General features: G+C 41.6%; 1 protein-coding gene across 1 annotated transcript; it reads right to left on the bottom strand.

Annotated features, from left to right (window-relative positions):
• Positions 1-712: 712 nt before the first annotated feature.
• On the bottom strand, positions 713-13,740 carry SARC_07478 (DNA-directed RNA polymerase II subunit RPB2). The gene is made up of 21 exons (XM_014298578.1): positions 13,578-13,740; positions 12,817-13,019; positions 11,841-11,968; positions 11,042-11,259; positions 10,253-10,431; positions 9,592-9,799; positions 9,074-9,199; positions 8,004-8,167; positions 7,396-7,533; positions 6,998-7,116; positions 6,558-6,685; positions 6,129-6,304; positions 5,536-5,763; positions 5,001-5,140; positions 4,275-4,401; positions 3,555-3,777; positions 3,125-3,235; positions 2,687-2,901; positions 2,456-2,543; positions 1,867-2,009; positions 713-1,704 (listed from the first exon to the last, which is right to left on the bottom strand). The coding sequence occupies exons 2-21, from the start codon at positions 12,964-12,966 to the stop codon at positions 1,534-1,536; spliced, it is 3,180 nt and encodes a 1,059-aa protein (XP_014154053.1). The 5' UTR covers positions 12,967-13,019; positions 13,578-13,740; the 3' UTR covers positions 713-1,533.
• Positions 13,741-16,998: the final 3,258 nt, after the last annotated feature.

The following is a 16,998-nucleotide window of genomic DNA, read 5'->3' as shown; positions in this document are numbered from 1 at the left end:
ATATATATATATATATATATATATATATATATATATATATATATTTATATATATTTAAATTTGCTACAAGTACATATCAGTGTATGTGACGGCTTATATATACCGCCAATCTATTAATTCCGGATTGTTGACCGTTGAAACATATACTCTGCCGGGATGCCAGCGCGAGAAAATAATCAGCGCTGTCGATTTATGGACGGACAAGACTTCGCCGATGAGAATTGTAACACGTGCCGGCTTATAATTAGACAATACAGCACATAAACTTCGAGAAGATGCAGAGAATACGTAAGCTTACTTCTGAAATATGTTTGTACTGACACGGAAGCTCGGTAGCATATAAAATCACGAGATATTGACTTTTAAGAGATATATTTGAAAATCTGAGTGCAGCGGGCTACTAGTAGGCATCTGGGCGTATTCGCATCTCTGTCTGCTAGTGCGGGGCCAGGTATCTCTGGTCTACGGGTATAGTCATGAAACTACGAGCGTAGGTAGTCGTTCGACGTTCAGATATTACTCAAATACATTTGAGTCTCAACGCAGAGGTACAGGACAGCTTACTATTCGTGATAAGAGGATGAATCTGGATGAACTGGTATAAATTTCTCACACTTTGTTTTATGCCGACATAACGTTATTGTCGAGTTTGCAACCTTTCGAGTAGACCTACGTGACTAACTCTTTCCTTGTTGCGAGGAAAAATCAAAATTTAGTTTACTTCTGACCATGTCAGACTCCTTCGGGGTATATTTATTGACTTGTTCGTTTTTAAATTTTACATTCTATTGACATTCTAAGGACATGTTCTAGCATGCGAATCCCGCTCAAAAAAATGCAGTAGCCCTACAGCAATATAAATTTAAAAGCTAGGTGATCCGAAGCAAGCCGTGTCCGATCTGACCCCTCCTCTCCGCAGCCGAGCCCAAAAGTATTAGGATTCGATCCATGTTTATCGCCCGATATAAACTTCAAGAGCTTTGTTAGTACACGGAACAGTAGTATGCAGATACTGCCCAAGCAGACGCCAAACAGAGCCGAAGAAGGCGTCCCAACCGTACATGGACACTCACGGATTGCAACATGGCGAAATGTATGTTTCGTCCCAACATACACATTGTACTCTGAGTCAGCGTGCATAAAAGCACCAAGTGAGGGCCACTCGCAATTGGCGTGATCCCAAGCAGGTCGCAATAGACCCGATTCTACCCCCATTTATGCTGCACACTTGGCAAAAGAACTCAAGCTCGCGGCTGTCGGTGCACTTGAAGAAACTTTGCCCTTTGTTCGATAAACACGTGCACAAGTGTCGCCTACAAACGAGACCGTGTGCACTGGCATGTCCTGCCCAAAGCTACCGAACGATGTCCCCCCTCGCACTACTTGCATGCCATGTCCAGCCACAGCACCTTAATCCGCCTCGTCTCTCTTACTTCTTCGACGGTCTGAGTTTGCATCACACTCTTAATCCAAGTATACCAGACAACTAAAGAAGCGCACTACATACATGTATATATATATATTATCAACACCTCAACTCCGCCCAGATGTAGCGGTTTTGAGCCATTCAGGCGGTTGGAATTTGCCCAGAGGCTTGCGCGTGGTCTGTCCCGGTTGCAGTACCATCAGACGCGGCGCAATGCTCATAGACATCAGTTCTTGGAACATCAGTTTGCACGCATAAGGTATCTCGATTTGCGACACCTACAGTATTGGGATTGTAAAATGAAACATATTGAGCGTGTATATATATATTGTTGCTTATATCGAAAACACACACACACACAGGAGCTGGCGAGTAATGGTCACAGTATCACAGGGCTGAATATAAATTTAGTTTTAATATGTCCAAGAAAGACAACATACCTCCGTATGATTCTTGCACCCCCGACACTCCATTCTATTTTTAGCCAGATCGGCTATGGCGAATAGACCACAGATGTTGCACACGTGGACTCTGTATGCGTCACTCTGGTACATCATCCTCTCCTTTAGGAACAGCGCCGCACCTAAAATATTAAATGGGAGGTAAAAGAAACAACAACGGAAATCTATATTGAGAACACATCAATTTGTTAAGAACATGGCGATTAAATTCACGGCACACGTCACGCTGATCGATCATTCTCTCTTCGGGCACAGCACCACACCCAAGAAATAGCGAGTTAAGAACTAATAATAGAGCATCTATATCCAGAACGTTGGTCATTGATATTCCAATACCACGGTGAGGTGCGTGCGACAGTCTGGTATATCAGTCTGTCTTATGGTAACCACACAACGCACAAAATGCCCCACAGATACACGTACGAGGCATCAATCTACGGTCAGAGCATCCCTTGACGACAGTCCAGATACTGACACACGAGACTCTGTATGCGTGACGTGTTTTGTACTGCGCCATGTGGGAGGTATACAGTACCGTACGGGTTCTCTGGGTGTACAAGTAACGTACCGTGTGAAATCATACAGTCGCGCTCCATTTCTCCGAAACGCAGACCACCTTCTCGGGAACGACCTTCCATAGGTTGGCGGGTCAAATTCTGTGTGGGACGCAGGCAGGATGCATGAGTCAGTGTTGCGGTGACTGTATCCATATGAGCTGAGCTGACGAGTTCCCGCACGACTGCAAGGTCACATTGATGCATGAATACCCTGGATAGATTAGTACCGAGCATTGACTTACCGCCACGGGGCCACGCGCGCGCGAGTGGATCTTATCGCCCACCATATGCTTGAGTCGTTGGTAGTAGGTGGGGCCCAAGTACACCTGTACGTTGATCTTACGCCCAGTATGGCCACAGTACATGACCTCGTTACCCTTGGGGTGGTAGTTGTACTGCTCCAAGAAGGCTGAGATTCGGTGCACTGTTAGCTCGTCGTGGAACGGCGTTGCATCACCTGGGCATAGCAATGTGAAGGGGTTAGTAGGTAGTCGTTTTACTAGAGATTTTGAGGATTTGAAACAAAACAATAACACAAATACGTGCATCTCACAAGTGGCGAGATGTTTGGCCAGGCAACATATCGAGATGTATGAAGCTGAAATAGACTAAGCACATGTATATTCTTAACGCGGGACTGCATTTTTCTCTTCTGCAGGCGGAATCTCGGGCTTACATACCTTCCTCTCCTTTGATGGACGCCACTTTACTGAGCAGACACTCAATCATATGACCAACCGTCATACGCGACGGAATAGCGTGCGGGTTCACAATGATATCCGGTGTGATACCTGCAGGGTGCATGCAATCGAGCATGGGGACTATAAGTTTAGTGTGTGCTATGGCAATCATGGGGACTATAAGTTTAGTGTGTGCAATGACAATCATGAGGACTATTAGTTTAGTGTGTGCTATGACAATCATGAGAACTATTCGTTTAGAGTGTGTGCTATGACACTTATGCGTTTTTCTAGCAGAGTGTGATATGCTACCCGCTCATAACGTCCATTTGAGTCAAGAAAAACAGTGTTATTTAGTGAATGACTATCTCGCGACGTCGAGTTTATACTACAGACGTAACAAGACAAAAATACACACGCACGACATTACCTTCACCACTGAAGATCATATCCTCTGCGCGATACTGGATACCACAGGTACCCTTCTGACCGTGACGCGACGCAAACTTGTCTCCGATATTGGGCACTCGGATGTTTCGCACACGCACCTTAGTAAACGTGTTACCCTCCTGATTGATGGTCACCATCACCGAATCGATCACACCCACTTCAGTCTTCTTCATAAACGTACTGCTGTCTCTCTTTGTGTGGCGCTGTGGAAATGGGAAAGTGGATTGAGCTTAGGATTTGGGTGGGATGAGGGCCAAAAGGGAGAATGGAATTGAGAATAAAAGGAGGTTGGAAAATTGTGCACAAATTAATGGCGGCCAGCACAGATATATACCAAAAGCGAAACCAGTGTACCTGGGTATGCGAATATGGATTAGAAACGATGCATGTACGTCGTCAAAGATTTATTACGGGCGTGGCACTGTGCGTATAACCTGACCAGAAATTAATAAACTATATATCGGATATCAATCAGATCGGTGCACACACATATATAAATGTGACGGAATGCAAAGGAACAGACTAGACATCGCGCCTGTCTAACTGTATACTATTGTCCAAATGCTGGCTATGCATAAACTTAGTCCACACGTATGCATGAATACATAGAACCCATAATATACACAGATAGTATACACAATATCCACCGATACAGCTGAACAAACTGCACACAGGATCACACACTGAAGTAACACAGTACCTGTATACTGGCCAAGCTATCGTCCTGTACAATGGGGGTTGTTTTGCCAATAATCACTTCCCCACCACCGATACGCGTGCCAGGTGCCAAGAATCCGTCATGATCCAAATTATCGTAATTCGCGGCTCTAATTTTGCACAAGAATAGGATTGGAAAGGTAAGAAAAACTGGGTTATTGACGAGACAGGCAATGTTGTTGGCAGCTTGGTACACTAAAGTGTCAATCGATACGTAGAGTAGACACACCTGGACCCCGCCCTTGCATGTGGCTAAATATATATAATAAGGAACATGGTAGGTATAATCTCACAAGCGCGACAGCACTAATATGACACTAGTAAACCGGCCAACATGCACACACGGAAACACACCCATGCACACACAACATCATAAAAGTCAGACACCGTCAAATGAACACATACTGCTGGGAAATCAACTGAGGATGCAAGGAGCAACACAGCAAATGTACCGAAATAACCACATACACACACGCACACACATAACACGTACACGCACACACATACAGATCAACCACCCACCCAATTACACGCATACGCACCGTAAGCACACACATACAAACATACAAATACACACACAACAACCTCACACGCCCACAAAGACACACACGGGCGCACAAACATACAAACATGCATTTACATCAACCACACACACACAAGCATACACTCATATATACTTAAAAACACACACACATACACACAAACACACCGCATGCCCCTGCAGGTCATCTTATCTGGGCGTTCAAAGGTCTCCTCACAGTCCAGGCCTTTGGTCTTCTCCTCGTCACGATGTGATCGATAGTAGATGGATCGCATGAATCCACGGTCAATCGACGACTTGTTCAGCACCTACACGTGGTTAGAAATGTGAGTATGTGTTGGTGTACAGAACCACAATCGATGAGGAGAGCATATATATATACATACCAATACTTCAATGTATAAATGCTATCTCAATTAGTTAATCCCGAATCACGGTCAATCGATGACTTATCCAGCACCTGCATGTAATCACACATGCACACACACACATACACATATACTATATATATAAATGTGTGTGTGTTCACACCAAACATTATTACGTACTAAGGAATCGTTCTGGTTGTATCGTGTGATGTCCTGATTCCCACACGCGCATACATACCCATGGGCAACTCTGAAGCGCATCAACACACACACACACACAGGCGCACCATTCAAGCACGCACAAATACATGTGCACTGCAACCACAACTACATACCAGGGAATCCTCTTGATTGTACCCTGTGTATGTACTGATCCCCACAATGGCGTTAATACCCGCAGGCAACTCACGGAAACGCAGGAACTCCATTGAACGTGTGGCGGCGAGGGGTTTCTGCGGATAGAACATGATGTGTGCCATGGTGTCCATACGCACGTGGAAGTTGGAGATGTACACACCCATAGCCTGCTTACCCATAGCGGATTGGTACGTATTACGCGGGGACTGTAGTGGGGTATTGGAGGGAGAGCATGATGATTGTTTTGTATAAGAAGTTTATTTATAAATTGGGAGAATGCGGTGTCATGGGTGAATGGAAGTTGCACAGGTACACGCTAATACACATATATATACCGAAATAGAGAAAATGATCGTAAGTAGCACATACATCCCTAATTATATGGCTTACATTAAAGCGAATACAGCTGATAGAGATATATACATACAACCTGTAGCCTCGAACGTACAACTTTTCGCAACACAAAAACACACTGACTAGTAAAATACGAATACAATTTGAAGCATCACACGCACACACACACTCTATTACTGGCAATATACTGAAACAATTTCATACAAAACATGCATACCTGATTGTGATCCGGGAATGGCACAATAGAGGCGCAGACGCCCAGAATCATGGCCGGGTGGATCTCACAGTGCGTGTATGTATTACAGAACAGATCATTACGGCCCAAGTCCTCAATCTGCATCATGATCATCAGCGTCTCCTCCTCTGAGCAATCGATGTACTCAATCACACCGTCTGTTGGGGTGTCCGGCCGTATAAGTATAAACGTTAGTGTTTCAATTCATACACGTATGTGTTAACGTACGTAAAGTATAAACGTTATAGTTCATATTCATGTACGTATGTGTTAACACACGTGTATATGCACATCGAGAGGAAAGGTAGTGTCAATATATATTGAAAGGTTTTTTTCACCCTAACCAAACGCTACACTAAGTATCGTGCTTGATATATATGTACAAATAAAGCCCATGAGCATCCGAGGTACCTTCAATGAGAGACTGCCACGTGTATGGTTTGTGGTCCTCAGGTAGTTCGATACCATCCAGACGACAGCGATTCTGCTCCAAACGCGTGTCCGTGAGCTTTGTGACGTACTTCTTACCAATCTTGAGCCTGTAGGGTACATACACAAACACATACAAACACACACAGTATAGATAAAGCAGGCACGGTGAATAAGAGATCAGTATCTGGGAGGGCGTGACCGCATCAACATTATCGCGTTACTGGTGTCATCGACCCCTAAACATGTGCTCTATTGAAACACTGAGCTGTACTACTGATAAATTAGTATTAATGAAGCCATGTGTATCTGTGTCACTAAGGATTTATACATCAGATGCCTCCGATTAAAATCAAAACTGCATATCGCAATCGGTTATGATGCGCAAAATCGAATCCAAAATACAATACATTCTGACTTACTCTTGTGTTTCGAAGTCGACAATGAACAGCGGTCGGCAAACACGCCCTGAATCGGTCAGTAGACGCAGCTCTCTTTCTTTGATGTCACGCACCACCGACACACCGTCGGACACACCTCCCTGTGTGTGGATGCCATGTGTGTGAGGTATATACGATAGGTTGACGTATTTAACATGTATGAGATATGAAGCGATATGTTTATTTGTACGACAAATAAAGCAACAAGTTTTCCATGTGTAAATAAATGAGAAATAGAGCGGTATATCGACAATATACAAAAATATGTATAATCACATATACGTATTAGATATTGAGCTATAACTTTACCCATATATGTAATAGATATTGAGCTATAATTCTACCCCTTTATGTATGTCCAGACTAACACAACGACGTACCTCTCTGCGCAGGGCTCTGAGGGTCTCCACTAATTCGTCGGGGTTGGTGTGCACACCCACCCAATTACCATTGACGAAGACTTTAGTGGCATTGGGGATAGAACTAGCCGAAGTCTCTTCCAGACTCTCTGTGTTGTACTGTACGGCAGCCGCGGAATGGATGAATTGGGTTGAAAATCGGACCGAAAATTTAAATTGGGTTACTCTAGACGAGAGTTGTGACTCCAGCTAATTATTGGATATGAAAGTGACATGAGTCTACTCGGTGCTGAAATAAAGGTTCCATACGCTGCCTACACAGACACAGACATCACAGGCCCCTAATACACACGTAAACACAAACATCCTGCACACACACAGACACATACCTACAGACACAGACACATATATAAATAAATATACGGACAGATACACTAATATACAAACACAAACGCACGCACACAGACAGACAGATAGTAGCGAAGAGACAGTCTGCAGTGTGTAGGCCACGAGACCACTCATCCATCCACCCACACAACACACATACACAAACACACATACCCGACAAATACATAAAATACACACATACACCTACATACTTACAATCCCACACGTTCACATAGGCATACCTCAGCCAAGAACTCAATGAGTGGCGACGAAGCACTGCCTACTGTGATGTAGGCCATGAGTGAAAGGTTCTTCACCAGTCCACACGCCTGTCCTTCGGGCGTTTCGGCGGGGCACACCATGCCCCAATGTGTATTGTGCAGCTGACGCGGCTTGGCAAGTTTTCCTGCGTTTCAATTTTTGCATACAATGGTGTATATGTGTAAGTTTGAGTTATACATATAGATTATGCGCTATCCTGCGTTTCAATTTTGCATACAATGATGTATATGTGCAATTTCAATTTCGCATACAATGATGTATATGTGCAATTTCAATTTCGCATACAATGATGTGTATGTGCAAATTTGAGTTATGTATATGGACTATGCGCATTCCTGCATTTCAACTTTACATACAATGGTGTATGTGTGTAAATTTGAGTTACGCATTTGGACTATGGGCGTTCCTGCGGTTCTATTATGTAAGATTATTGGATGTATTTGTACGTACGAGGTTACATGGACACAGGCTATCACGTTATAACGAATTAAATGCCAAGCCCTGTCTGAATTAAAGAGAGCATAGTACAGATAACCCAATGCGCATTGTGTAGCTGACGAGGTTTATAGTAAGCTTCCCTACGTTTCGGACGTGTATAGAATGGGATATGTTTGTGTGCGTGAGTGTGGGGATATTTGGGACTAGTCCCGCGGGGGAGTCTGCACAAGTGTGCTATACCTATACACAGACATATCGGCGTGTCCTGAATGTGCGGACAGGTATGTGTATGCGGGACAGATACAATCAGAACATCGACTATGTAAATACACGTGTGACATGCACGATTCGACACAGGCATCGCAAGCATTTGTGTGGTGGGGACACCCTCCTACACTGGCGGAGAGTCTAGTTCTTTCGGAATCGAACCACGCTAGTAAATTTATACACTCATTCCTTCGGAATCGAACCACGCTAGTAAATGTATACTCTCATTCCTTTGGAATCGAACCACGCTAGTAAATGTATACTCTCGACGAGTGACTGAGGAGCCTACACGCTGTGAGTACGCAGACGCATGTGACACACATACCGTCACGTCCAATAGGCGTGTTCAGACGACGCAAATGCGACAGCGACGCCGCATAGGTAAGACGGTTCAACACCTGCGACACTCCAGCACGCGATGTGTGCGCCTTCTTTTGATCTCCCCAGTTCCCTGTGTGGATGCGTGCAGATATATTTTGTGCGTGAGTGAATGTGTGCGTGTGTAATCCGTGTGTAAGTGTATGTATACGGGTGATACCTGTGTATATGCGTGTAGATAGATATCAGTGCGTGAGTAAGTGCGTACGTGTGTATGCGAGTAGAGCTATTTGCGCGTAAAAAGTGCACGTGATACCTGTGTGTATGTGTGTAGATGATGTATGTGTCCGAGTATGTGTGCTTGTTTAGATGGCTGCATGCGAGAGTGTATATATGAAGGAAAAATACCTATATGATAAACAGACATAAATACACTTAGGTATCATGGGAAACATCTACACCTACATTACGGTACCACAAGCCACGCACCCACCCAGGCTGAAGCAACGAGTAATCCTCACACACCTGTCGCGAGAGAGTATCTGAGTCCATTGGTGATAATGATCGGATTGAGTGAGTAGCCCAGATTGAAATCCTTTCCTTTATCGATAGCCATCTGGATGGATCTCTGCACTTCTTTGGTCATCTTGGCGAAGAGAATGCGGAACAGACCCGCCAGAAGCGCACCCGCCAGATCCATGCGCTTGTTACCATAGTGATCACGATCATCACACTGCAGAGACCGGGAGAGGAGGTGTCATGTAAGTCGAGGCTAATTGCTTAAATACGTGTTATATAAGCTAGAAATGATTCGGACAAGAGCTGTATTTAAAGTGAAGTATATAACTGTAGAGAAGTACAAAATGTGGTAAACATACATGGGTAAGGATGTGGGATGGCTATACGCCAGAACTAACGGGGTAAGGAACCGCAATAGGGCAAAAGGAAGGAAGACTACGCCGTGAGTGCATACACGCCTCATAGTAACCACGAAAATATGTCTTCTTGACCTCACAGAACTAAAATAAAAAGAAACAAAACCCCCCCCAAACCACACGTGGATATATATATATATATATATATATATATATGAGTCTATGATATACAAACTCGCATGCGCACATGTACAATCGAACACAGCCGCACAATCACATATGTTCACGTACATAGGCAAACACATGCACACCTCTCTTCGGCCCAATGCGGCAAGCAACAACCTATGCACCATGTAGCCGAAGAAGTACGCCTTCTTGGTCTCACAGAACTCCTCTACGCTGACGTGTGGCAACATATCTTTCTGCAGCAACTCCTTGGCATACTTGATACGCTCGGGCTTGGTGGCTCCAGTGGTGGGACCTCTCGTGCCTATTTATAGAATAATAATACAGATATTGAAGAGTGGAGGAGGATGTGATATGGGTTTTTATTTTGAGAAGAGAACCAGCTGTGTAGGGTTGTTAGGTGACCCCAAAGGTGACCCCCTCGCCGAGGGCCCGAATTTATAATCGATGATGAGCAAGCAATTTGAGTATGGGGGATGGGGATTCCACTATATAATTCGGAGTAGAACTGACACAGCTTACACAGCTACCACAGCGATACAAACATAAACACTGACATATATATATATATGTTTATATATATAATATATACATATATATATATATAAATATATACAAATAGTATATATATATATATACAAATGTATATATATATATATATAAATATATACAAATGTATATATATATAAATATATACAAATGTATATGTATAAATATATACAGATGTATATATATAAATATATACAGATGTATATATAAAAATATATACAGATGTATATATATAAACATATACATATGTATATATATAAATATATACATACATACAAACTCACACACACACACATATATATACACATATCCAACTATTTACATCTCGTCCAATTAACGATTCCATCTCCCAACTCAGCACATACCGATGAAATCCAGGGCCACATTCTGCAACTGCACCACAAAGGCCTCCTCCAGACTGGGCTTCAGCATTTCAATCATCTGCTCGTCTCCGAAATCATAGACAATGTGTTCCAAGATATCTCTATCGGCAACAAATCCCAACGCTCGGAACACAACCACACACGGCACAGCCGCCTTGATGTAAGGGAGGGTGGATTCGACAGTTTGCCCGACTTTGTCCCTACAAACCCGAATAATTAGGATGAAAGGGTGTCATTTTCGGGAATATTTCAAATAGAGAAATGTAATTCCTGTAGAATGCTGCCTGACCAGAATGAGTGTATCAAGGATCCGGTGAATGGGGATGTACTTGGCCTGTCACTTAAGAAGTGCATTGAATAAGAACTAGTTACAATGTTTCTTGTGCAAATACATCCACATCCAAATCCACATCTACACACATACACACACACACAAATATATATTTATAGTGATGTGAGTGCATCAGTATACGTGGTATCCATAAGCATGCAGACATAGATGTATTATGTGGGCAAAAGTGAACATACCTGACTGAACTCGTTCACCAGCATATATATCATGTGCAAGCATATAGATATACAAATGTATGCAATTTACGCACAGGTGAGTCAAAACAAACTATTGATACAACATACACAGGTACAGCTGCATCCATTATATCAATATACCAATATATATATATACATACATATATACATACATACACACACATATATACATACATACATACAGTATGTACAAGTGTATATTTGTGGTACGCACACGTACGAGTCTACGCACCTTCCTGAACTTCTGGCCATCAGAGTGACAAACAGTGACTGTGCGGGCTGTCGCCCCGTCTCAGTTGCAGAACGGATCTCGGCCGCATACGCGTACTTGGACGGCTGCTTCTTCGCAAACACATACACCTGTGGCATCACACGACACATACAGTATATTGAGTGTGTATGCATTAAGCGTATGGTGACTACATCTAAAACCTCAAACGTCAGGATGCTGTTCTTCCCTCTTTCCGACCACTAACAACTGAGAGACTAAATGATAAGTAAGGAATGGTGAGTGTGTGCACTACTAAATGGCAAGTAAGCAATGGTGAGTGTGTATACTAATATCCAATGATCGTTTCTACGCGAACACATACACCTGTGATGTAACGCGATCACTTGAAGTTTAGCGTGCCTGTGTATAGAACGCCGCACCATTACATTGTATATATTAAACAAAAATATGCTGCTCTTATTTCACGCGCAAATAAACTGATAAACATAAGATGCTGAGTGTGTATATGAATATGACAAGCACCACTTCCACTGATAATATCTAGAACCTTAGATATTTACAATAGACATACATAACAATAATGTATATATATATATATATATATATCTATATAAATATATGTATCTACATATATAAAATCATATATATATACATACACATATCTACCTATATATAATCATAGAAACAATCTATAAACCCTTCAAGTGTGATAGGTCAGTGTATAATATGGTGGAATGTAGAACCGTTCACACGAGAGTACACACTGTGAGAGTTTACAACACAAAAGCGCTGTGGCATGAGACAATCATTATTATACTAGATACCCATTTACTTGTATCACACAATGTTCATGGCGCCATAAGTGGGAAGTAGCGGGACCATGACAGATACACCGATAACACACACGATTTGCATGTGGCTACATCCACACAGGAATTTACATACACATCTACTTTACCAATATACACGCAAATACCTGGTTACGACTCATAGACTCCTGGGCAATAAGCACCTTCTCAGACCCATTGATAATAAAGTAACCCCCCTGATCGTATGGGCACTCTCGGATGTCTTGCAATTCGCTCTGTCCCAAGTTGAACAGCAGACAGTACTTGGACTTCAACATAATGGGTACTCGCCCAATGTAGATTTTGTCGAATTTCTGCTGAGTTCCCTCGTCTGTATAGGTGTAAGTAAAAGTGTTATATGTACGTGTATATAGTGATCTATAAGTGTATGCACATCTGGAGTTATGAATGCAGATAAGCGTGATTTTTATAACATATTAATATATGTACAAAAATACAGACATACACATACACACGCACACACACTTACATATATATACATATATAGGTAAAGAGAGAGAGAGAGATATATATATTATACCCGATGCAGCCTCTGTATATGCGTTTAAGTATGAACCATTTATGTATAGCATATTTAAATATCCATTCAATTTTCTTTGAGTAGCAAAATAATATGTAGTCAACCAGTTTACCGAAAGGTAAATGATGATCACGCGATACCTATATCAGTGGCTGTCGCATGTTTGTTCACATGACACGTGCACCCAGACCCACACATATAGACCTTAATATCGAAGCAGATAAATAGAAATAGGAATAGAAATGTAAATGTAAATATGAATGTAAATAGAAATGTAAATGTAAATAGAAAAATATATACATATATATAATGTGTATGAGTTGATCCCCGCATATGGCAGACACTTACCATCGTCACCAGTATACACCGCCTTCTCGATATCAATGAAGATATTGGACGAATACGTTAAGTTACGCAATCGCGAGTCATTAGGGTACTGGGGATCGGTGGTTCCATCGGCTTCCAGAATTGTAGGCTTACTGAGATAGATCTGGTTGAATTTGATCACCTATTACAAATGGGTGCATGCAAAAATAGATACAGGTGATTAGGGTAGATTGGCATACAATGGACATCGTTGCAACTTCAGATAGAATATACAGCTTAGGGGCAAATTGGTAGAGGTAGATAGTGAGAGTGAGGTAAATCGGTGTACACTGGTCATCGCTGCGGTATGCTCGCATATATGTGATTGCATGATATATATATATATATATATAAATTAGATCATTTATAAAATATCGGTTTACTATGTGTGCAATGCGGAACGTACGCGAAAGAATGATGGGCGAGGTTTTCGGTCATATTGGACCGAACCTCCCCACAAAACACGCTCCATAATCACACCCACCCACACCCACATATGTATAAATAGATAGATATAGATTATACAGATATACACAATATACAACTTTATAACCTTATAGATATGATCATGATCGGTAGAAAGTTAAAATACAACCTGTCTGAGTGCGCACACGTGTCATGCGGGTACTCAGACGCAAGAAACAAAAAAAAATTAGGTACTGTATTGGATCTGCGTATTGCGCATATATGGTGATATTTGTGTAGATGAATGTTCCCCACACACACTTAGTTAACATTTACATAACTGTCCATTCCTTTAGCACATGTGTATATACCTGAGTACAAGCCTAGGTTTATATATATATATATATATATGAACTGATCCGGTATTTATATATGTATGTATATTGATGTGGTGCATATATAACTTACATAGCGGGGCGGTGCCTCAGCGTGAGCGTGCTGATGCTGTGACTCGGCCTGCAGCTCAAGACCTGACGATTCATCTACCACTTCTTGCATACTGTTAGCGATGAAGTCATCGAAGGAATCCAGTTGCTGACGCACTATATATATGTATATATATAGAAATGGTTAGTCCATGATTGTATACCCATTGAAATGATGAGAGTACTCATAGGCATAGTTTATTGGCATACTTAGAAGCCTGAAAAAGTGAAATGATTTCTTCTTCATTCTGTCTCATAAACTGTGCAAGAAAGGATGTAGAAGCAATTCAGGACACTCACTCACTGGTGAAAGGTCTCCAGAAATATATGTAATATATAAGTATATGAGCACCAAATGGGTGTTCATAAAGTACTATTTACAAATGAAAGGGAACGACAGCGTACCAGTGAGCGACCATGTGCCCACTGATTACCACACGCTCACCTGGAGACACGCATGCATGCTACCGCAATATAGATCCAATATAGATCCACACCCACACATAGCTACACAGACAAAGCTTTGAACACTACATGCATACTCCCTCTACGAAACCATGTAGACTGTCACCATACCAATCACACACTGACCGCTGGCTATACATACACAGCTTCAACTATTATTCCACATGCGAACACATCCATCAACACCGTATTTCCATGAGGCGCAAGCTCGATTATGTACCTACCCTCTTGTTGTTGAATGAAACAAAGATTCCATACCAGTTGTGTGCTAAAATGGAGTTGTGATTGTCACACACTGTCCACAAGAAAGCACTCGACACACATCTCACGCGTCAGTGTAAATACTGTTGAGGAACTCGCTCCAGAATATACACTAAGCAGAACGCACACACACGCACACGCACACATACGCACCTAAACCCTTCTCCTGGAAAAAGGAACTAATGACCTCCCAACAGTCCTGATGCTTCATGGAGTCGTCATCTTCCTGTTCCATCCCTTCGCCATCCTGCATGCCATCCTGCATGTCATCGGCCTCATAGCCATCTGTGCATGTATTTGTGTGTGGATGTAAAATTAGGTATCACCTTAAACCCATCTGTGCATGTATTTGTGTATGCATGTAAAAATAGGTATCGTCTTAAACTTATCTGTGCATGTATTTGTGCATATATGTATTAGGTATCACCTTAAACCCATTTGTGTATGTATCATAGCCATCTGTGCATGTATTTGTATATGTATGTAAAATTAGGTATCACCTTAAACCCATTTGTGTATGTATCATAGCCATCTGTGCATGTATTTGTATATGTATGTAAAATTAGGTATCACCTTAAACCCATTTGTGTATGTATCATATCCATCTGTGCATGCATTTGTGTATGTATTGTGCGTGTGTGTGGAATTTGATGTCAGCCTCATACACATGTGCGTATATATGTGTGTACGTGAATTTAATTCATAACCATCTGTGTATGTATCTGTGCACGTATGTGAACCTTGATAGCAGCGTCATACCCACTTGTGTATCTATTGTATGTGTATGTGGAATTTGATAGCAGCCTCCAAATCAATCTGTAGATGTACTTGCGTAATTATGTAACTTTTTTTATACATCTGTGTATGTATATGTGTGTATGTGTGGCAAGTTATCAGCCTCATGCTCATCTGCACTTGTACTTGTGCGTGTATGTGTAATAGGTTATCAACCTATTACTAATGTTATCAGACTGATACCAATCTGTATGTGTGTGTATGTTAGAATTTGTGGTCACCATCATACACAACATGTCGGTGCATACATGTGTAACTGAAATATGTGAGGGCATGTATGTAAGAATGTATGAATATATATGTGGCTACATGTCACAGGCAAGATGCATTTCTGTGTTTGTGCATATATAGTTCACAAGTAAGCATACATGTAATATAAATACGTACGAATTCATGTGTGTATAAATTAAAAGAAAGTCAAATATATAACCAACTACAAATCATATACGTATTTCCTCCAGTGCCCAGAAGTATGCACCCATCTTTGGTTATGAGTGAATAAATACTACTACTAATACTACTGAGAACGTACAGTTCCAAGCATTTTTGAGCGAACACTACCAATCACAATATACAGTTAAAAGCGAGGATTGTCATGTAAAATATAATACCTATCGGCATATATCATACATACACACATATACATATATATGGCATATATATATATATATATATATTATAGATGGGGATATATACATATATAAACCAATCGGGATATATATATATATAAATACACGTCTATATCATGCAAACGTACACACGTAAATACATACATACATGCACACATACATACACCCCCCCCCCACCTATATATATATATAGATGGGTTTAGACACAAGCACAAACACAAACAAACACACACACACACACACACGCATAAAATATATAAAATGCATATGCATAACATAAATATCTATGCAAATATGTGCAGATACTGTACACACACGCACACACACACATATATATATATACACACACGCACACACACACAC

The sequence above is a fragment of the Sphaeroforma arctica genome (assembly GCF_001186125.1).
Source record: "Sphaeroforma arctica JP610 unplaced genomic scaffold supercont1.596, whole genome shotgun sequence".
Taxonomy (NCBI): domain Eukaryota; class Ichthyosporea; order Ichthyophonida; genus Sphaeroforma; species Sphaeroforma arctica.
Note: the sequence above shows the minus strand (reverse complement) of the source record. Positions and strands in the feature narration are given on the sequence as shown.

Coding starts and splice junctions, on each gene's coding strand:
- SARC_07478 (XM_014298578.1), bottom strand. CDS start 12,966: ATGTTGAAGTCCAAGTACTGTCTGCTGTTCAACTTGGGACAGAGCGAA. Junction 9,200..9,591: donor CAGATACTCTCTCGCGACAG/GTGTGTGAGGAT, acceptor GCATCCACACAG/GGAACTGGGGAGATCAAAAG. Junction 5,764..6,128: donor CATTCCCGGATCACAATCAG/GTATGCATGTTT, acceptor ACCCCACTACAG/TCCCCGCGTAATACGTACCA.